This window comes from Stenella coeruleoalba (genome assembly GCF_951394435.1).
Source record: "Stenella coeruleoalba genome assembly, chromosome: 7".
NCBI classification, from domain to species: Eukaryota; Metazoa; Chordata; class Mammalia; order Artiodactyla; family Delphinidae; genus Stenella; species Stenella coeruleoalba.
Genome location: NC_137153.1, coordinates 66,126,741 through 66,150,385, shown reverse-complemented (window position 1 = coordinate 66,150,385; position 23,645 = coordinate 66,126,741). Strand labels below are relative to the sequence as shown.

The following is a 23,645-nucleotide window of genomic DNA, read 5'->3' as shown; positions in this document are numbered from 1 at the left end:
GCTTTAGGGCAGAAATAACATTTCACATTTATGGGTCTTAATCATATTTCTTTCAATGACCGGGAGGTAAGCCTTCTGTGAGGTCTGGCTCACATGGTAATAATTCAGAGAACATGGAACTTTTGGCCACATATTGGAGCTTAATTTTCTTACTTAAAAATTTTTTCTAACACTAAACTCTTTATTTTGAGATAATTGTAGATTTACATGCAGTGGTAAGAAATAGTATAACAAGGTCTTATGTATCCCTTTTGCCCCAATAGTGTTTTCTTTTTTTTTTTTTTTCCAATAGTGTCTTCTTGGAAAACTATAGTAGAATATCACCATGATACTGACATTGATGCAGTCAAGATACAGAGCGGTTCTGTCACCTCCAATAGTAGCCAGGCTGGAAATAATTTCAGCTGCAGGGCTCTGGCCTCCTTCTGCCAATGCTTAATACCTCTGGGTTGCAGGCTTCCCACAGCCTCTATTTTAAGATTAAGGCTCATCTGGTCATACTTTTCCCTGACTCTTTCCTCATGGGCTCTGAATCTAGGACCAGGCTGACCCTTCTGGTCCTGCCCACCGTGGGAACCAGGCCTTTGCCTCTTGGAAAACTCAAGATCCCTCTTGATTTCCAGCCTCCCCATTCTAACCCTTTGCATAGGGCCTCCCTGTTTCTCATATGTTCTTGTACGATGTTAATATCATATGCTCTCAGCGTAAACTTTCACTGTAACTTTAAGATTGTGAGTGTATCAGCCAAGCTACGACTGCATGTAGTGATTGTCATAATTTGGTAACCTCTTTTGACCTGCACAACTTGATAAAGGAGTTCAAGTGGATGAGTAAGGGAAGCCTCAAATGTTGGAGCTGATAAATTGTGCCGGCCACTGAACAGACCTACTTCCGGACTGCTCCTGGTCATTTCAACTCATCCCAGGCCTTTTGGAGCTTTAGTAGCAAGGGAGAGTAAATAAAGACATCAACTTGGAATACTCTGTTCATAAGTAATTTTAAAATGTCCAATAAAATATAGATGATTTCCTAATTTCACCCAATAACTTTTATCATTTTTATGCATGATTGTCCTACTGAACTATAAAATATTTCTCAGAAGTATCTGAGAAATAGAAAAATATGATCTAATTTATTTGAAAAGGTTGTTGAGCAATTTGAAAATAGTATTCACATACCAGTAAATAAAATTTACAACTTAATTTCACATAGCGATTGTAGCTGGATAGATATTGGGATTCTAGAATGGTGAATAAGTCACATGCCTGTTTATATTTGGTCAGCTTCTTTAACTAGAATGGAACGGAAAGTAAGTTTTCTGTTTCCTTGCTTTCAATGGAGGCAGTTGGATTCTCAGTGCCGTTAACCTTCATCTTTATCATTTCTCTGAACAAAGCCTGACTGCCTAGGAAAGCAAGTGCTGCTGTTGAGGGCTGAGGGACTTGGTTTGCTCTCATCAGAAACGGCTGTGTGGTATTCTTTTCTCATACCATGGTGTCAGACAGTCCTTCTAAGTGATACAGAGCCATTTCATTTTTGTGTAGTGTGACCAGTGTTTCTTAGTATTAAGCGTGATGCCACGTGTATGCTGGTAGCAGTCAGCTTTAGTCAACCTTCTCAAGAAACATTGCGTTATTTTTTAAACAGTGTCTGTCTATCTGTAACTGGACTCCATGCTTTTCCTGGAATAAATCAAATGTGTTCAAACCTTACCTGCTATTCCTGCTGTTCAAAATACTCCTCCCCTAGAGAGGTAAATGTACCGCTTCCTCATTGCACTCAAGGCTCCACTCAAATGTCTTCTTGTCAGAAAGGGCTTCTCTGATGACCCCATATAAAATAGCCTTCTCCCCATCTCTTTCCATTCTTTGTCATGCTTTATTGTTTTTATTGTTGTATTACTATTGCTTAATAGTACTTCATAAATATTTATTTTCTACTTGTTTTTTGTCTGTGCTCCCCCCACCCCCACCCCCAATCTATATTGTACTCTTTGGAAGCAGGGACCTTCTGTAGCTCACTCTTAGAACAGTGTGGCATGTAGTAAGGGTTTAGTAAATATTTGTTATTGTTGACTAAGTTATAATTCCTCACATTAATTTTTAGCTGTTATAAACTACAGGTAAATCTCACCCTGTATTATACTTTGTGATCCCAGCTTTGATTAGAATGCTCTCACACATTTTCTCATAATTCTGTTTTGGTGTCAGATGTCAGCATAGTTTCTCTCCCTCTGGGCCCTGCTTCTTCAGCTTACTGGGAAATTCCTGAGACTCCTTTCTTTTGCAGTCAAATGTTGATGCAAACCCACTAGTTTCGAACTCTTTCTCTAACCACACTCCTGCCTTTTTTGGGGGGTTGCTGCATGGGCAAGAAAGCTTGGAAGTAGTTTCTGCCTGGAAGATGTCAGGATGCACAGGACTTTTTCCTTTACCTTTGAAAGGAAAATGTAGTCTGGGCAGCTCAGGACAGAAGATTTTACGTAAAATTTAAGTGGTTTCAAGATGACAGTAATGTGCCATATTAAACAACAGCAACAACTTTTGATTTCCTGTTTGATCCTCAGAGAAGTGGCGATTCATTTTTGAATGGAAGGAAGAGTACAGGCTCACCTTGGCAGTACTTCCTCCTGTGTGAGGATGGAAAGCAAAATAACCTGCCACATAGTCACACATGACCAAATGCCATGGTCCTATTTTGTTATGAATATATAATCCTAAATTTAAATTAGTTTTAAAGAACTTTTGAAAACTAGCTAACTGCTGAGTTTATTGTAGGTTTGAGAAGCGTACCCTGCACTACAGATAGTGTTTTTGTTTTTTTAAATATTTAGGTATCTATTTCGGCTGTACCTGTCTTAGTTGCAGCGTGCGGGATCTTCATTGTGGCATGAGGACTCCTTAGTTGCAGCATGCGGGATCCAGTTCCCCAACCAGGGATTGAACCTGGGCCCCCTGCATTGGGAGTGCAGAGTCTTACCCACTGCACAACCAGGGAAGTCCCCAGATAGTGTTTTTGTTTTTGTTTTTTTAAATTTATATTTTGTTTTTGGCTGTGTTGGGTCTTCATTGCTGCGCGCGGACTTCTCTCTCATTGCTGCGTTGTGGCGAGTGAGGGCTACTCTTCGTTGTGGTGCATGGGCTTCTCACTGCTGTGGCTTCTCTTGCTGCGGAGCACAGGCTCTAGGCACGTGAGCTTCAGTAGTTGCAGCATGCAGACTCAGTAGTTGTGGCTCACGGGCTTAGTTGCTCTGTGGCATGTGGGATCTTCCCGGACCAGGGCTCGAACCCGTCTCCCCTGCACTGGCAGGCCGATTCTTACCCACTGTGCCACCAGGGAAGTCCCTCCAGATAGTATTTTAATATAAAGTGGAAGAATAGTTAACTGACTTCCCTGTCAGTAAAATTATTAATAGAATGGGTTCCTATTTCTTTTGACTTGTAGGTTTAAATTTCTTTAACGAAGTGTTAATTCCTCAGCAGGTGAATAAGTGTAAGAGTTCTTCATAATTAACTTGTTGTAAATCATCATAACCATAGTTTTTTGTTTTAAAACAAGTCTTTAACGGTGGCTGTTTCTCCCCCATTTGTGTTCTGTAACCAGAGAATAGAAGGAGAAACCAAAACTGCTAAAAGTTGGCGCCATCCACTTAGTAAGCCTCCAGCAAGATCCCCAATGACTCTGGTGAAACAGCAGGCAACGAGTGATGAAGGTGAGCTTGTGTTGTTTTCCAATATTTATTCCGTATAGACTGTATAATACTCAGAAGTTATTCTGTCAGTTTGTTGTAACAAACTTCTAAAAAATGGCCTGGTAGAAAAGAAATCTCACCAAGTGGCAAATATATACACCATAAGGAGACCATAAGTAATACGTAATTTATTTGGAATTTATATTTTAGGGATACATCCTTGCTTCACATAATCTAGCCATGTTAAAGTCTTCCTTTTTTTATATGATGGGGTAAATTGGTCATTTCTGACATTTGCCTTGAGACCCTCCAGAAGGAGCTGACAATCATTTTTCTCAAGGTATCAAATTACGGAAATAACATGCTTTGTGTTTCTTTGCATTGCCTTTAACTTGAATCCTTTAAATTTATTAACACCATTTGAGTACAAAACTAGATGCAGTACTTCTATATCCTGTTACACCTGGTGTGTCATGAAACATCCTTTCTCATTAACTAGATTTTACTGATGTGGCTTGGTGTGAAGTAGTTTTATTTACAACCAGTTACTATTCCTAGATGTAACATTTGTCTGTTTGTCTTACCTAGTTGCCCCTTTTACCTCTCTTTTTCCAAAAATGTTTTTTTGTTGTCTTCAATCATACCTCTGACCAGCTGTTTCTTCCTTGCAAGTGTCTCATAGCATCATAAGGGTCTATTTTTTTTCCATCTCTAAAAGCATCAGTTCAAGCAGGTTTTCTGTAAAAAGCCCTTCTTTGAGGTGTTCTCATTTCCTGGTGGAAATTGTTAATCAAGTCTGTGAGGATGCTGTCAAGGGAATAACTTGAATCTTGGGTTCAGGCTTCCATTTAGTTTAAATCCAGTTTATCAGAGTACACATCTTTAGCAGATTTTTTTTAACTTTTATTCACTGTCTTCTTTTATGCCGCATGTTTAGTTAGAAAAAAAGATCCTCACTGTAGGGATCAGATAATGATAGTAGCAGTCTCTGTAATGCCAATTCAAGGTAGAATTCTGCCTTGAGTAATAAAAGTAATGAAACATATTTGCCTTTATTTCCATATATCATCATGTTCAGTTTTTCTTTCTCCAACTTTATCATATGCAGTACAAACCGTTTTCCCCTTAGTGCCAAGATAAAAGACTGTTCTGTATAGAGTAATTAATACTTAATTTACCATTACTTACGGATTTTCATTACCCTTCCCCATCATAGCCTCTGACAGCATAGCTTCTTGGAAGGGAATGGGCTATCCTAACACATAAGGAAAACTGCCTTCTCCTATGTCATTATCTTCCTAGGAAGTTTATTTCCATGTGAATCATCGTAAATTGGCCCAGAGTTTCTCCATGGAGAGAAGTTCTGATTTCGATCAGTATAGCTTGCCAAATTTCTAAATGGATTGGTTTAACGAAGACATCTCCAAAGTCTGAGGTTAAATATCTTGCTGAAACACTGGTGATTGTAGCTTTTGCAGCAGTCTCACCCTCTATTTTAATATATTAAGGACTGCTGCGGTCCTCTGGGGATTTTTGAGAATTGAGAGGAGAAATCAGAGAATTACAGTGATGGCTAAAGATTTTTACAGACTTCCAAACAGAGAGTGGGTAATATTCCATGTCCTGGAGCAAATTACTTATTTATTGGGCATTGAATGTTTTTACCTCAGCCTTCTCCCTCTGTGTCTTGTACATCTAAAAGTGAATGAAAATCATCATTATTATGATTATAATTATGTCATTATTAGACGTCATTATTAGAAAGTGATGAAGAGTGGGATTAGTGCTCATGGGAGCACACAACTCCAAATCTAGCGTCTTTTGGGAATTTCCTACCATAACTACTGGGCTCCTTTTGCACTCCTTTTATAGAAGTAAGTGTGTATGCCAGACAGGAGCATGACTAGATTGGAGCATCTGAGAAATTGCATCTCTAAACAGCAGTGTCCCTTGTTGGTGAATGAGCATTTCTCTGTTCAAGCTGGCATTTGACTCCCTAACAGAAAAGCAGCAGAGGGGAAAGATATTGATCCAGCACCTCTGGGAGCTTATGTGGGAGATAAGAGTTACCTCTAAGCTGCTCTTCTCAAAGGACAGTGCAGTGGCTCTTTGATACTCAAGTGGCCTGAAACTGTAGAGATCATTCTAATTGGTGGCATATCCAGTAATTACAGGATCAGCAAGGATTTCCTGACTCTTAGCCTGTTCTTTCCTGGAAGATTTTCCATACTTAGCAGAAAAACACGAGGGTCTACAGTGGTGGAGCAGAGTGGGGAGATACCTAAGAAATGAATTGATGTTTCAGAGTATATAGCATTTTTACATAAAAACTAATATCTAATTCATTCTTTTTAGGAGGATGAAAAACTCTCTCAAATGTATACTACATATTATTATTATTATAAATTTATTTATTTTTGGCTGTGTTGGGTCTTCATTGCTGCATGCGGGTTTTCTCTAGTTGCGGTGAGCAGGGGCTTCTCATTGCAGTGGCTTCTCTTGTTGTGGAGCATGGGCTCTAGGAACACAGGCTTCAGTAGTTGTGGCATGTGGGCTCAGTAGTTGTGGCACACGGGCTCAGTTGCTCCATGGCATGTAGGATCTTCCCAGACCAGGGCTCGAACCTGTGTCCCCTGAATTGGCAGGTGGATTCTTAACCACTGCACCAACAGGGAAGTCCCTGCATATTCATTATTTGTAGTTTAAAAGAAATTACTAATCTGTCTCTGGTTTTCTTTTAACTGAAGTGTTTTTCAGTTCCCTTTTCCCTTAAGTCAGGCAGCTGCACTGCCTGATCAAGGTGATCCTGAAGCATGGATTAATATTCTGTATATTTTTCTGTTTTTGAAGCTAATTATACAATGTTGAATTGAAACAGACTTGAAAGAGAAGTGCTTGGGTGGGTCGTTTTAGTTTTGAAACATTCTGGATATGTATCCATTCTCCTCTTGTGATGTGTCACTATAACAGCGTGTTCCCCTTCTCCGATTTCAGACCTTTGTGGTTGAGTGTCTATAAGGAAAGGGGTGTGTATGCAGCACGGGTGAGCCAGGGAGGCTCTGAGAATAACAACTTGCCTGGCCTCAGAAGGCCCTGAGTGTGAGAGGATGGACCCTGGCCGGGCGGGAAGCTCAGAAATCCGCCATAGTAATTCTTTTTTTTTTTTTTTTTTTTTTTTCTGCGGTACGCGGGCCTCTCGCTGTTGTGGCCTCTCCCGTTGCGGAGCACAGGCTCCGGACGCGCAGGCTCAGCGGCCATGGCTCACGGGCCCAGCCGCTCCACCGCATGTGGGATATTCCCGGACCGGGGCATGAACCCGTGTCCCCTGCATCGGCAGGCGGACTCTCAACCACTGCACCACCAGGGAAGCCCAGTAATTCTTTTTCTTTGGTTGCCGAAGATGTCTGCCCAAAGGCTCTCACATATTTCCCTTAATGTTACAGATTCGATTGAGGATAAGTGACTTTAAGGCTGTTCATGATCCAGTACCAGCTTCTCTCTGCAGCTTCATTTCCCTCAACTACCCAATGTGAATCCTCCTTTCCATCCATTCAGACTTGTTTGTTTTTTCTCCTGAGTATGTCTGCTGCTTTATGCTTTCATGCTTTCCCTGTGATGCACCTTTCCATCTTGGGACTCTCACCTACTTCTCACCATTTACCCCTCCTTCCTCTTACTTCTCCTCTACTGTCCTATCCCATCTATACTTAGCTCTAGCATATCACTCGTCATCTTACGCTGTGCTTCAGTCTTTTTCTCCTCGCTCTCACTCCTTTTGTCTCCCCACTCCAAGTCCAAGGTCAGTCTGTGGCTTAACTCACCTGTGGATCCAAAAGCAGGAAGTCCTTAGTGATTAATAACCTTGAAATCAGCCATTAAAAAAGTTAATGAAATACTTTTTTTTTTTTTTCTGGCGGTACGCGGGCCTCTCACTGTTGTGGCCTCTCCTGTTGCGGATCACAGGCTCTGGAAGCACAGGCTCTGGACGCACAGGCTCAGCGGCCATGGCTCACGGGCCTAGCCGCTCTGCGGCATGTGGGATCTTCCCGGACCGGGGCACGAACCCGTGTCTCCTGCATCAGCAGGCAGACTCTCAACCACTGTGCCACTAGGGAAGCCCATGAAATACTTCGATATAACGTATGCTGTCACGTTAAAAGGAAATCCAAAATTCTTGTCCAGGAAGTATTCTCTCTGTATATACGTGTATAGAAGAACATATGGTTTTAATTAGCTGTAGATATAATATGTCACCTAACTCAGTTTTGTATCCTGAATGTGTTGGAATCCTCTTTCTACTGTGCCAAATCCTAGAACCTACTCAAAGTTAATATGAAGCTGACGTGTTGCAGATGTGGCCAGTGCTTTGGAGGCCTGAGGGCCCCCAGAGTAACGATTGGGATAGTTGCTTAGCTAGCACCTGGGGTGTGTGTGTGTGTGTGTGTGTGTGTGTGTGTGTGTGTGTGTGTGTGTGTGTGTGTGTGTGTGTGTGTGTGTGTATGCACGCGCGCATGTGCGTGCGTATGTGTATTTCCTTCCCAGTTTGAAGGCATTCTTATTCAAAAATTTTTCACTAATGTGTGCTTTTTCTGACTAGTTTTCATTGGCAGCAGTTTGTGCTGACACAAACTCAGGACTTTTCCTGAACTGACCTTAGGCTAATAGACATTGTACATTGACATCCATATTCTGAACATGCATTTTATCCATCCCCCTGCCTTGCCCTTTATAGTTCATTGTTTGGTCTTTAACTTCTCCTGCACACATATGTGCATTTTTTAAAATTGAAGTATAGTTGATTTATAGTGTTTCGGGTGTCATGTATGTGTTTGTTTCCCACCTAAAATGTTTTTTTTACTACATTTGTTTCCGGTATAAATTTTCCAACTTTTCCTACTGTTGACTTACAGTATCTTCACTGCTTTTGTACTTACTGTGCACATAACCCCCTTGGTGAAGTGATAAGGTTAATGTTGTTTCTAAAGCACCTGTAAAGGAGAAACCCTGCAAACACACAGGAGACCTCATGAACGTGGCAGTGGCTGACGCAGTGATACTGTACTCAGTGATTCCCATGGTTGTTGGCGTCAGTTTGAGTTGACATACTAATGCTGTCTGTGGAGTTTTGCTGGAGACTTAGAAAGTTAAGTTGAAAGTTTATAAGAAAATATACAAGATTGTTATCAGGTGATTTTAGTTCTCTTTTCTTTGCTGATGACTTTTAAAACTTTTTGTAATAAATACATTTATATTTGGGCAAAAAAATATTTTAAAGAGACAGTGTGGATGTGATGTACTGGATTACCAGATAATCCTCCAGTTACAAAAGAATCAGAAAAATAATTGATAAATAAAACAATCAACCTTTATACGTGCATGGAGAGGCAAAAGTAACATAAAGGGTCTTATTTCTCCATGTCTGTGGTCATGGTCAGCCAGCTGCAGTGCTCCGTTAGCTGCATGACCCTCCGTGCTTTGGCTCTGTGCTTACCAAGTGAAGACTAGCAGCCTCTGCCACATGGAGCTCTTAGGAGGGTTAAAAGACTATGTGTAAGGCACTCAGAACAGTGTCTGGCACATAATGAATGTTTGTTGTCTGTGTTGTGACATGAGGAGCAGGAAGAGGCTGATAGCTGAGCTCTCGAGAAATGAGGGAAATCCAGAGGGGAGTCACGGCGAGATGACATTCAGGTGGGTAGGAGAGAGTGAATGCCGTGCCGTTTGGAGGAAATATGCCGGGACTAGGGTGGAGGCTGGGAAATCAGAGCTAAGACCTCATAGGATCCCCCAGACTCATAAAGTGGGATTCCTGAAAGCCTAAGCCCTTAGTTAAGGGTGTGCTAAGGAAAAACTAAAGACTAAAATGGACCATAGGCCCAGGCAGAGGCCAAGAGGTCCCGCTGCTGGGTCTCAGCTTGGGTGGGGAAAGAGGATAGGATAAGAGAAAGTCACCCTAACAATTCTTAACCATAGGGCTGCCGTCACATCTATGCCTCTTATTCCAATCAGAAATTTAAAGTAAAAGTGCCTCCAGGGCATCTAGCAGAAGCAATTGGAGAATCTTTTGAACCCACCTGAATAGGAGTTTAGTTGACTAAAAGACAGTAGACGCTGACTGAAGCCCTGGCCTTTGTCCCTTACAAGTTTTTCGACTTCTGGCAAGCCTTCTCTCTGGCCTCAGTTTCCTTTTGTGTAAAATGTGAGCCTTGGTTTTGAGTAATTAGGGCTCCTAACCTACAGGTTCATGAATGGATTTTTGACATTTCAAATACCCTGAAATAATGTGGTGATATGTTGAGCTCATCACCCTGGGACCAAATTTTTGCTTGTAACTCTTCAACTATAATTTTATACGGAAAAATTGAAAGATGCCATTACCCATCTGTACTGTTTACCCAAGTGCAGAGGTGATGCCACCTACACGTTTGAATATTGACAAGATTCAGATTAAAGCGCTGGTTATGGCTCTGATTTTCTTTAATCTGAGCTGTCTGGATAACTGTTTCTAAATCATCAGTTCAGCAAGTGCAGTACTATAATGAGCTGTTAAGGATCTCTTTGAAATTAAAGACAGCTTAGATCCTGATCCTATCTCTGTAATGTCTGCATGCCTTGAGGGTTACATTAAAAGTGTATTTCAGGCAGTGTTACAGCAATTTATTTTTTGGACAGTCTGTCTATATTAATATTATAATTCATTTAGTAATAGATTAAATATTTAAATATAGAGATGGAAGAGGTGGAAATTGCTACATTAATTAGAGATTATTCTTGGAGTTTGGCCATTATGTAACCTATTTAAGCTACATTTTCAGTTATTTTGAAGAATAAAATGTGTACATTTAAGTACATTTAAGCAAGGAAAATCTCAGGAACTCACATCTGACAAAATCTGATTAATTCCTCAATGTTTTTCTCTGTTTCACACTCATTTTGTGGAAACATTCGTGTTTATAATGCAACTGAGGGCTTCCCTGGTGGCGCAGTGGTTGAGAGTCCGCCTGCCGATGCAGGGGACACGGGTTCATGCCCCGGTCCGGGAGGATCCCACATGCCGCGGAGCGGCTAGGCCCGTGAGCCATGGCCGCTGAGCCTGTGCGTCCGGAGCCTGTGCTCTGCAACGGGAGAGGCCACAACAGTGAGAGGCCCCGCGTACCGCAAAGAAAGAAAAAAAAAAAGTTATAATGCAATTGAATGATAAATTGGTGCTAAACATGTTTTCCCAAGACTGATTTCACTTTATTAGATATTTTTGTTTTCTTCTGGGATTGTCTGATATTTCCTGGGTATTTTCTGAGCTTTACCCTGTGTCATTTGGTAACTGTTAGTTCTGTTGGTGCAAAAGCTGGCTTTTGGGCTCTTTGTAATCATCCCTCAAACAAAAGGACATTACTTTGAATTGGCTGTTTCACTTTATCTTTGGCAGACAGATGTTTTAGAGAATTAATGCCCTCCTGCCCCTGGCATGCTGTAACTCCCTCCTTTCTAAGAGCATTGATATAGGTTTGCCAATCTTCATTTTGTAAAAAAATTTTTATTTCAAAGATTTAAGTGGATATATTGACCAAATATAATAGTGATGTCTTTTATTGATTCAAACTTTAAAAATGTTATTCTAAGTATTAGAATAAATTAAAAATTTGTTTTACGTAGTAAGGTAGATAGCTAGTGGGAAGCAGCCGCATGGCACCAGGGATATTGGCTCGGTGCTTTGTGACAGCCTGGAGGGGTGGGATAGGGAGGGTGGGAGGGAGGGAGACGCAAGAGGGAAGACATATGGGAACATATGTTTATGTATGACTGATTCACTTTGTTGTAAAGCAGAAACTAACACACCATTGTAAAGCAATTATACCCCAATAAAGATGTTAAAAAAAATTTGTTTTAATACCAAAAACGTTTTTGCCAGATGGTAATGGGCACCTGACTGTTTTTGGTTAGCAACCTGAGACCTGCCTTCTAGTCTCTCCTTGGCTGTTAATGGCTGTATGGCCTTGGAAAACTAAGTCATGTAACCTTCTAAGGCTTATCATATGTATGATGAAATTGTTGGATTAGTGATCCCAAAGTTTCATTCAGACTCTAAAGGTCTTTAATTCTATCAAAATATAATAGGAAGAAACTATCACAACATTTTAAATCAACTATACTCCCCGCCTCCAAAAAAAAATAAAATAAAATGTAAGGTCCCCAATCCTAATATATATATGTAATAGGAGAGGATACTGTGTAGTCCTCTTGCTTCATGCTAGCCTTTCTTGGAAAAGCAAAATAGTGAAGTATAAGAACGTTCCTCATCAACAGTGTTTCCCCTCTGTAAAAAGTCCTTTTCTCTGCCAGTTTTGAAAAACAAATGCTGTTTTATGATCATTGCATTTCATGCTCCAAATGTTATTAATTTTTACATAACGATCTCTTCTTTGTTCCATCAGTTCTTATTAGCTTGAGGTAATATTATACTTTCATAATAAGCACGGTTATATTTCTGTCTGTTTAAGCAATAAAACAGCAACTTCAGCAGATTACTAAGCAGATTGGCTTGGAATGTTTGTTGATAGGTCACAACCAGTGTTTTCCTGCATTATGTGGACACAAAACATTAGATGTTGTTGGCACTCAGATTTAATGGATATTTTATCTAGCACTTAGCTTTGTAATAAACGGACGTTCTCAGTTTAGCTTGATTTTTCTGTTACAAAGCCCATTGGAGTCCCAAGGGCATTGACCTTTTCTGCAATACAGGGAATAAAAATAAAAAACACCTTGCCCTTATTATGGAGTGGCTTGGTAAGGGTTTGATTGAATTAGACAAAAATGCGCTAGCTTTTTAACTCATGTTACACGGTTGCTTTCTGTAGTTTTCAGAATCAATCTTGAGACTTTTTTAAAAGTGGTTGGCATGAAGTCTTATGATCAGATGTCTATAAGTGCTGAAAGCATTGGGATTGTAAAATGAGAGTCAAGACTTTGATTTATTTGAATTCATGTGTGCCTTGTTTTACTCTTAAAGTCTTGTAGAAAACATCTGAGGAACAGCTTTTGATATTATAATTGTGTGGTTCATTCCATTCCTTAGGAAAATAAATTATTGTATTAGGTTGAAATGTATGAAATTGCTATTTGATTTTCATATATCTTCATGTATTACTTTACATTTCCTTAAACTTGTACACAGCACCTTCTCTCTGGAGACAAGGGTGTCTTACCCTATAGGCCATTGAATTATCCTGTGTTTTGTACTACATTTTAGGCATTTTTAGTTCTATCTTTTGTTTGGCTGTGAAACTATGAATATTGAGAATAAGCATGCAGTTTGCAAAGTTAATGTAGCTTTTAAAATTTAATTTTATAATTACTTTATGGTCTTCATTTTCTTTGTTTTGTCTCTGACTATTGAAAACTTAGCTCTGGGCTGGCAGTGTTTTTTGCAGGCTGACATTTGGGGACCATTGTCGTGGATTTTAGGAAAAGACTTTTTACTTCTGGGAGGGATGTTAAGTAATATGTGTAAGGCTCCCAAATAGTGAGTGGTTAGGAAGTGGCTCACTTTATCATCATTTAAATTAGATATAGTATTGTTTTATTCTTTTTTCTGATTCTTAGTTTCCCAGTTTTAGGGAAGTGATGAGGTGACTTTTTTTTATACATACCACATGGACCTCTAAATTCTACATTGTTTTACTGTTCATGTTTGGTTTTGTTTTGTTATGGGGAGACATTTTCAAGATTGAAAAGTGTAGGGATTTTTGTTTTGCTAATAAAAAAGTAGAAACCAAAGGAGAAAAGGTTTGTGATGATATATGAACATATTTGAATATTACTCAAATATTTCTATAGTTGTTAAGGTCTTTTCTTGAGGAATCATACTTTATGATGCCTTTAAATGAGTTAGCCGAGGATCTGGGGTAAGACTCTTCTTGGGAGAAAACAGTGAGTACAAAGGCCCCAAAGGAAGGCAGTTAGTGTGGCATGTTTGAAGAACGGCAAGAAGAACCCCTGATGGCTTTGGATGTGGAACAACAGAATGAACGTTTGCTGCCTCGTCCTCTTCTTATTTCTGTACATCCTCTCGTGTAGTCCACACCCTTGTTTCTCTAGTAGTTGTCATTGTGGCTGCTCTGCATGAAGTTCTCTGTCTCCATAGCAGCCGTTTTGTGTGATCTGCCAAGTGACACCTCTGTTAGTTCTTGGGTCAAAGTGTCTAAGGGTCCTGCTGTCCTTTACACAGATGACCAGAGCTGCTTTTAGCTAAGAGGAGCAGTTTTTTTTTTTTTTGCAGGTAAAGTGCAACATACCAGTTGTTCTTTGGTTGGAGATCTTGTTTTGGCCATTTTAATATAGAGGCTGTTAATGAAATACTTTAAGAAACTAAAGGGTTCTTCCATGGGAAGTTTTGAACTCCTTGAAGGCAAGGGACTGTTGATTTTTGTTTCTTATCTCCAGCATCAGTCATATTGCCCAGTACACAATGAGTTTCATATGCTGTCTTTCACCTATCTTTGATTTGATTCTCAGAATAACTTCCTTTTGGTGCCATGTTGTCAGCTAGTTTTCCAAAGATATGCCAGCTTTTCTTTTTTTAACATCTTTATTGGAGTATAATTGCTTTACAATGGTGTGTTAGTTTCTGCTTTATATCAGAGTGAATCAGCTATACACATACATACATCCCCATATCTCCTCCCTCTTGCATCTCCCTCCCACCGTCCCTATCCCACCCCTCTAGGTGGTCACAAAGCACCGAACTGATCTCCCTGTGCTATGCAGCTGCTTCCCACTAGCTATCTATCTTACATTTGGTAGTGTATATATGTCCATGCCACTCTCTCACTTTGTCACAGCTTACCCTTCCCCCTCCCCATATCCTCAAGTCCATTCTCTACATCTGCGTCTTTATTCCTGTCCTGCCCCTAGGTTCTTCAGAACCATTTTTTCTTTTTTTAGATTCCATATATATGTGTTAACATACGATATTTGTTTTTCTCTTTCTGACCTAGTTCACTCTGTATGAGAGACTCTAGGTCCATCCACCTCACTACAAATAACTCAATTTCATTTCTTTTTATGGCTGAGAAATACTCCATTGTATATATGTGCCATGTCTTCTTTATCCATTTATCTGTTGATGGACACTTAGGTTGCTTCCATGTCCTGGCTATTGTAAATAGAGCTGTAATGAACATTGTGGTACATGACTCATTTTGAGTTATGGTTTTCTCAGGGTATATGCCCAGTAGTGGGATTGCTGGGTCATATGGTAGTTCTACTTTTAATTTTTTAAGGAACCTCCATACTGTTCTCCATAGTGGCTGTATCAATTTACATTCCCACCAACAGTGCAAGAGGGTTCCCTTTTCTCCACACCCTCTCCAGCATTTATCGTTTGTAGATTTTTTGATGATGGCCATTCTGACTGGTGTGAGGTGATACCTCATTGTAGTTTTGATTTGCATTTCTCTAATGATTAGTGATGTTGAGCATCCTTTCATGTGTTTGTGGGCAACCTGTATATCTTCTTTGGAGAAATGTCTGGGTAGGTCTTCTGCCCGTTTTTCGATTGGGTTGTTTGTTTTTTTTGATATTGAGCTACATGAGCTGCTTGTAAATTTTGGAGATTAATCCTTTGTCAGTTGCTTCTTTTGCAAATATTTTCTCCCATTCTCACGGTTGTCTTTTCGCCTTGTTTATTTTTCCTTTGCTGTGCAAAAGCTTTGAAGTTTCATTAGGTCCCATTTGTTTATTTTTGTTTTTATTTCCATTTCTCTAGGAGGTGTGTCAAAAAGGATCTTGCTGTGATTTATGTCATAGAAGGGCACATTCTTTTGAACACTTCTGGAAAAGTTATTAATCTTTTTATTATCATAAATATACTCAGTGATGTTTTTGACTGAATGGGAGGATAAAGGCCTTTTTTTTCCCGAAAGGATAAATCTTGAAATATTTTTAAATAGGAGATAACTGGGTGTCTGTCTAGATTGGCTCTTTCTGTTCCAACCTGTCTTGTCATGTTAAAAGTTTAGTGTTTAGGGCATACATTTTAAGTAATTTTCTGGATGATCTTTGAAGAGATTTGCTAGAGACCCAGAAGGGAAAGAATCATCATCTGTTGAAGCCCTAGGTCTGTCTTTCTGATGAATAGCAGCTGTACGGCTGGTAGCTCGTGTACTCATTTGGCAGATGAAGGAATTGAGGTTTAGAATTATAACCAAACATTAAGACCACATAGATTACATGAATGAAACATTGTTTTAATTTATTCTAGTAGGTTGGGATCAGAGCTCTACTCTTGTAACCATGCTTACCTCAAAATAGTTGAATAACCATTGTTCTAGGCCACGGGAAGTCAGGGCTTTTATAACATTTGTTTCCTAATTTATTACTTTAACTGTATAATGTTTGTTATAGATTTAATCTTGTGATCACTTAAACGGATATTTTTAAGTATTATTTTTTAGTTTCACTGTTTACTAGTTGCCCTCTTTAAAAACTTGTATATGCTTTTATATGACGAGCAGTGTAAATTGTTTTATGTAGAAAGTAAAAAAATAAACCCTTAATCATTAAAGTTAACAGTGTACATCTATAATAATCCCTGGGATCACGTCTTAGTGAGGCCCCCACCACGCCTTGGGAAGTGTTATTAATTGAAGGGGAAAGTTGCTCTCTAAACAATGGGGTATGCCTCTAGATTAGTATAAGTAGAAGTCTCAAGAAGGTTCTCCAAACATCTTAAGATTCTCAAGTGAATGGCAGCAAGCCTGACTTTCTTTTCAGAGCCAGAAAGTTTTCTGAATTCCCTGAGCTCCCACTTTTCTAGGGACCTCCTCCTCCTTCTCTTCATATGCTCTGCAGGATTGACTCTTTCCCCTGCAGTACGCTTGTTGCTGCTCTGGAGTCTCTGGGTCAGCATGGGATGTACTGCTGACTTGCAGACTTTATAGTGATGTATGGACAGGACACATTTCTAGTTGTCCCTTTGAGACTGATCTTTTGAGAAACAGCATTGTTTATGGTCGTGAGGAGAGGGCGGGTCCTACAAGCGAGGGTACTTCGGACAGCAACGGTGTGGCTTACTTTTCCCAGGCGCCAACTGGTGTCCTACAGTTTAGTTTCTTTCTGACACTAATGACTCAGCGTTAGCACAGCCCCTGCAGGTTAAGGACTCAGTCCAGTCTCACCAGTTGTCCCCACTTCAGATGCCAATTTCAAGTCCTTACACCTGACCATTGGGCTATAAAGTCTGGGGATTCCCTACAGTTCCCTCCTCAGGTTTGATAATTTGCTAGAATGGTTCAGGGAAGCCAGGAAAACACTTCTTACATTTACTGGTTTATAACTCAGAAACAGCCAAAAAGAAGGGATGCACAGGGCAAGGTATGAGGTGGGGATAGGTGTGTGAAGAACTTTCATGCCCTTTGCAGGTACATTACCCTCTCGATCCCAGAACCCTGTCATTTAGGGGTTTTGTGGAGGCCCCGTTGTGGCTACACGATTGATTAAATCACTGTCTATTTGGCGATTGACTCAGTCTCCAACCTCTCTCCCTTCCCCTGACGTCAGAGGTGGGGCTGAAGTGCTAACCCTCTACCCATGCATTGACTTTGTATTCATGCCTTGGTCTTTCTGGTGACCAGCCCCAATCCTGAAGCTATCTAGGCGCCCCCAGCCACCGGTCATCTCATTAGCTGACAAAAGACACTTTTCAGTTCTGCGATTCCAAGGGTCTTAGAAGCTCTTGTGTCGGGAACTAGGGACTAAGACCAAATATTAATATTTGAACCAATGATGTTCCTCTCACCCATATCATTCAGGAAATTCCAAGGGTTTTAGAAGTTCTGTGCCAGAAACCAGGAAAAGACCAAATAAATGTTTCTTTTTATGTGACAATATCATAGCGAGTATGATTTAAATAGCAAGCTGGGAGGATCATTTTGGAGAAGTATTTAAAATACATTGGAGGGACCTCCCTGGTGGTCCAGCAGTAAAGAATCTGCCTTCCAATGCAGGGGACGCAGGTTCGATCCCTGATCAGGGAACTAAGATCCCACATGCCGCAGGGCAACTAAGCCCGGGCGCCACAGCTATTGAGCTCGTGCGCTGCAGTGAGAGAGCCTGTGTGCCGCAAACTACAGAGCCCACATGCTCTGGAGCCTGCACGCCACAGCTATAGAGAGAAGCCCGAGCGCTGCAACGAAGAGACGAGCGCCACAACGAAAGATCCTGCATGCTGCAACTAAGACCCGACGCAGCCAAAAAAATAAAGAAATAAATAAAGAAGATAAATAAATATTTAAAATACATTGGAAGGATGGAGGGGAGTTGTAAGCAGGCTGCCTGTGAGGGGCTACTTACTGTGATTTTATCTGCAAGTAATTTTAGAGGCAGAAGTTGTGGTTGACCTCTTAGTACCCAGCTGTCACAAGTATAAATCAAATATTGTGGTTTAACTTTTATTTCTTCTTGAGCACTCTTAGTGGATTCTATATGCATATCTATTTCTATTACCTTTCTCCAAGAGCTTTTATTTCTGCCAGAAATATTCGGAGTTGGAGGCAAAAGCTTGGTTTCCTAGGTGTAAGTCAGAAAGAATATTTTTAATATTCTGGGATACTGTGTGCGTGATCCAGGAGCTTGGTGCTTGGTTTGTAGGCAGGTAGGTTCTACTGATTGTTTTTTAGTGATGTGGCGATTGGAAAATTTTAGAGCAGCCATTGAGGGTGCTGCTGGTATGACAGCAGTGTTTTCAGTGGTTTACTTCAGTACGTTTATCCAGGGTCATGTCTGTTTTCCCCATTCCCCCACCACAGTAGTGCTTGTCAGGGGGCTGGCTGTCCTTCATAGGAGGCCGCTTTAACAAAGGAAACACATCTCCTCTCGTATTTCTGTAAATACAACAGTCCAGGAGTCTAGATTTCTGCCATGCGGTAAGAGGCCCACCAAGAAAAAAGATAATTAAGTGTCGGCATAGAATTTTTTTTTTCTTCCCTGCTATAGCTGGCAAACCTTGCAGACCTTGAAGAAATGAGAGAAAAGAAGGCTTTCTTGCAGTATTGACTTGTTTTCTTTTTGCTTAAGCATTACTCGTTGATTGAGGAAAACAGTTTATGAGATTCTTGCTTGACTGTAAGAACACAGTCTACACCAGCTTTATTAGGGCTGTGTTGTTCAACAGTGACTTCGTGATACTAATACTTTTGGGTGAAAGTGCACATGTATAGTCAGTGATTCTCAGTCTTTTCCTCAGGACTGCTTATGCTCATAATCATTTTGAGGACCCCAAAGAGGTTTCATTTCATCTCCTTTCTTTTCATTTCCTTTCTTGAACTCCTTTCCCTTCCCTTCCCTTCCCTTCCCTTCCCTCCCCTCCCCTCCCCTCCCCTCCCCTCCCCTCCCCTCCCCTCCCCTCCCCTCCCCTTCCCTTCCCTTCCCTTCCCTTCCCTTCCTTTCCCTTCCTTTCTCTTCTCTCCCCACCCCATTTGCCCCCTTGCCCCTTTGCCCCCTTTTCCTTCCCGTGGATTTACCTTAATGGTACTTACTTGCTGAAAGTTAAAACAGGGAAACATTTAAAATAACAATCATAAATGCATAAACAGTTACATTTCTTTTCTTGAATTCATCAATTAGTTTTATTTTCTAGGTTAAAAACCCCAAATTACTCTCATCTTTATTCATGTTTTCTATTATTAAAACAATTATTATTTTTTGTTCTTTTTAAAAAAAAATTTTTTTAATTAAAAAAAATTTTTTATGGAAGGCATTTTATTTTAAATATAGCAGTGTGTACATGTCAATCCCAAACTCCCAGTCTATCCCTCCCCGCCCCACTTCCCCCCCCCCGCCCACCCCCGTAACCGTAAGTTTGTTCTCTAAGTCTGAGTCTGTTTCTGTTTTGTACTTATTTGCTGAAAGTTAAAATGGAAAAATCTAAAGTAACAATAATAAATGCATAAAGAGTTACATTTATTTTTATAAGAAAATAACAGTTTTCCCAAACCATAAAAATAAAGAGAAGAACAGCATTGTTTTACATTTTTTGCAGAGCTCTTTAATATTGGGTTTAATAAAAATTGGATTCTCATGTCTGCTCTGCATTCAGTCTGTTGGACCATGTTGTTCTGGTTGAGGTATATTTGAAGAAAGTCCAGCTTACTAGGGATACATGGTTAGAAGGGGTGCAGTATTTTAATAGCCATAAAACTTGACAAATGGTGATTTTTTAAAGATTAGTTGCAACATGAAATCTGAAATCCCATCAGTGAACTTTTTGTTCTCTATTAAGCTAAAAATTCATTGGTCTGTCTTGCACTTTGAGTGGCTCTTATATGCATGCGTGATTTTGTAATGTCATGCATTGGTAAACAAAGATCTGTGTCATACAGGTCTTTTTATATAATATAAAAAAATTACATTTGTTATTTGCACCATCAATTCCATTAGAAATAGCTTTAATTATTGGGAAGCTGTCAAGCTCACAAAAGTGGATACAAATTTTCCAAAGTTCTAATTTTGACTCAGAAGCTTGAATTTCATCATTGTCAACAAATACTGTCCGTAGTTTTTTTGTTAAAATGAAAGCTTTCTTTGTTCACTTCCATTGCTGCCAGATACCCAAGTCTGAATAACCATAGCTTGTCTGTTAGTCATTCGTTCAAAAATGGTGTTCCATGAAAAAGGCAGCTCATTCAACATGTGATTCAATTAATTGCACATGTGCTTTTCCCAAGACAACCATTGAACTTCAGGGTGCGGCAGAAGTGCTTTATGCATACATCCCATTTTATTGCACATTTAATAAAATTGATACTTTTTTTTTTTTTTGCTTCATCAAGTCATTGTTAAGAGAACACCCCCCCACCGCCAACTGCAGATTTGAGATAGTCAAGAATATAACGACTGTATTGGTGCCACTGCCTTGATTCAAGCTAAGGCACCAACAGTTTTACCCTTCATTGCTTTTGTCTCACCGTTACAGATGTCAGCAGTGTGACACAGGCAAATAACGTCTTCGTGTTATTATTTTTTCAGTTTATTTTTTAAATTAATTTTTATTATAGTTGCTCCCTCATGTTATTATGAAATTGACCATACAGACCTCATGAAATTGTGTTGTGTGTCTCCTAGAGTACACAGACCTTACTTTGAGAACTGCTGTTACACTATTAGCTCTTCTTTTGTTCTTGTTGAGAATACAGTTGGGAAAGAAGGGAGTTCTATGCTGGTAACATTTTCACAGATTTCCCAAACTTTGATGCATTTGCACCAAGGCACCTTTCCTTTGCCTCATTCTCTCTTGATTCTATAGCAAACTGTGGCACTCGGGGTGAGACTCAGAGCTTCTGAATGTTGCTGTGCTGGTATATTAAAAAAAGAGATAATTATAGTAATAAAAACATTGGTATCCATTGAATGCTTACAATGTCCATGTCCTTGTATGGTTTTTTTTTTGATTTGATATTTGTATATATTGTGGAATGATCACCAAAATTAGTCTAGTTAACACACATCACCACACAGTTACAAATTTTTTTCTTGTGGTGAGAAAAAGATCCACTGTGTTAGCAACTTTTAAATATACAATACAGTATTAATCAATCAATCAATTACTAGTTAACTATTACTAGTTAACAATTACTAGTTAATTATTACTGATACTATTGATATCTTAATATTATATAATAGGTAACTATTTTTTTAACATCTTTATTGGAGTATAATTGCTTTACAATTGTGTGTTAGTTTCTGCTGTATAACAAAGTGAATCAGCTATACATATACATATATCCCCATATCTCCTCCCTCCTTGTATGTTTAATATCTGCCCCTGCCCTCTTCTTTTGTGAAGGTGTTGTGAAAACTAATTTGATATTTAAAAAATCTTTAAAACAGTGTGGTCTATTTTCATTGCCTGACATCTTACAAAATGCATCATATAGGGAAGTAAATATATACCAACGAGATTACAGTGTACCTTTAGAGGTTCATTAGTTAACTATAGTTGAAGAAGAGGAGGAGGAGAGGAAATTCCTAGGCATAGTGATGCCAAATGATCAAAACACTTAGAAGCTACGATGCAAAAAACATTTTCCCTCTTCCGTATATTGGAAGATAGAAAGTATTTTTTTCAAAAGTAACTGGATGAAGAAGGTACACTAAAAAGAGACCAGAAACAGGAAAGGTGTTTAGAGGCTGAAAGGGACGATTTTCATTTGGAATTGTGTGATGATGAGAGTATGTAGATATCCTGAAAGTACTTTGCCCCCCAGAATATTTAAGGCTTGTAGTTTACATGAATATCATGAGTCTGGGAAAGGCAATAGCTAAGGTTAGTCTATTCTTGAACAATGCCATGGTTCAAAGGTAAGCAAGAGCTCTTGGAGATAGAGGAGGGGTGAATAATTTGATGAGATAATTTCAGGAAGACAAAATACTTACCGTCAAGAATGTGCCAATGTTTCTGACTTTTAAAACTAAGTTAAGGGCTTCCCTGGTGGCGCAGTGGTTGAGAGTCCGCCTGCCGATGCAGGGGACATGGGTTCGTGCCCCGGTCCAGGAAGATCCCACATGCCGCGGAGCGGCTAGGCCCGTGAGCCATGGCTGCTGAGCCTGCGCGTCCAGAGCCTGTGCTCCGCAATGGGAGAGGCCACAACAGTGAGAGGCCCGCGTACCGCAAAATAAATAAATAAATAAAAATAAAACTAAGTTAAAATGTGAATAATCATTATCATGTACTTATGATTAAATGCCGTCTCTTTTTCCCCTCTCATAAAATTCAGCATGGAATTGACAGACAGATCATATGAAAATAAGATAATTGGATGGATTTTACGTAATAACATGTGCATTATATAATCACTTCAGAATTTACAAAGAATTTTAGTACTTTGGAATTTAAAAAGAAATTTTACATTTACTATTTCATTTTAATATTAAAAAGGAAAAAAAACCCTGAAATAGGTGAGAAAGGAATAATCACCATATGAGAATCTATCTTACGGAAAGAGTTAGAATTTAAAGCTAGGTCTTTGGGGGAGTTCCCTCGCAGTCCAGTGGTTAGGACTCAGCGCTTTCACTGCCGTGGCCCCAAGTTCAATCTCTGGTCAGGGAACTAAGATCCTGTTAAGCTGTGTGGTGCGGTGGGGGGGAAAAAAAAAGCTAGGTCTCTGGACAGACAGTTCCTGTACTTGGGACTGCACAGTGTTCCTGCCATGCTGCTTTGCATACTCTGGCCTGGAGAGCATCCAAACAGAAGACAAATGCTCTTTGGGCCAGAATGTGACCTCATTTGGGGGCAGGACAGCTGTAGAGCAGGGTCCTCTACCAGGTCAGTGTTGAGTCTGAGGACAAGTTCAAGGTGTGTCCTAGATCAAGTCTTAGACCAAGTCTGCCAGAGGGCTTGGCACACACACTTTTCTGCTCTCTGGCTCCATTGTTAAGAATTGTTCTTTTCCCGTACTTCTTGTTCATTTTCACTAGGCTTTTAGGAATTAAATATTTCCTTAATCCCTAAAAATATTTTGAGAACTCATCACCTTATCTTATGACCATCTAAAGGAATAAAAGCATCATCCGTCTTGTGAGTTTCCATCTTTTTTAATAAAGCAAATGATACGATAAATTCATTGTGAGCCAATAAGTAGAGTCCAAGTTATTCAAACCCAAGGTTTTTTTTTTTTTTTTCAGTTTAGATCTCATTTTTAGTATGTATGTTGGAGATATTAGCTATTAGACTTTTTGGTATTTCAAGTTCCTGGTTAACTTTCACTCCCATCTTTCATTTGTCAAATTTTGGTCTTCACAGTAAGTCTTCTATTGTGTATTATAAGGAAACTGAGGTGGAAACTGTTAACGTTTAGTGTCAGATTACTTTATTTCAAATGTAGGCAAAGGTTCTTACCTTTGTTTCAAACACTGCCTCTGACTGAATGCTAAGCATTTTCCACTGTAAATGATAATG

At 39.6% G+C, this 23,645-nt stretch overlaps 1 protein-coding gene across 9 annotated transcripts in view; it reads left to right on the top strand.

The window, feature by feature from the left end:
• The window catches only part of KDM4C (lysine demethylase 4C), a 451,309-nt gene that overhangs the window by 269,522 nt on the left and 158,142 nt on the right, over nucleotides 1–23,645 (top strand). For all 9 annotated transcript variants that reach the window (XM_079925522.1, XM_079925523.1, XM_079925525.1 and 6 more), the window contains one exon: nucleotides 3,604–3,712. In XM_079925522.1, coding sequence (XP_079781648.1) covers nucleotides 3,604–3,712 — 109 coding nt within the window. The remainder of the gene's footprint in view (nucleotides 1–3,603; nucleotides 3,713–23,645) is intronic.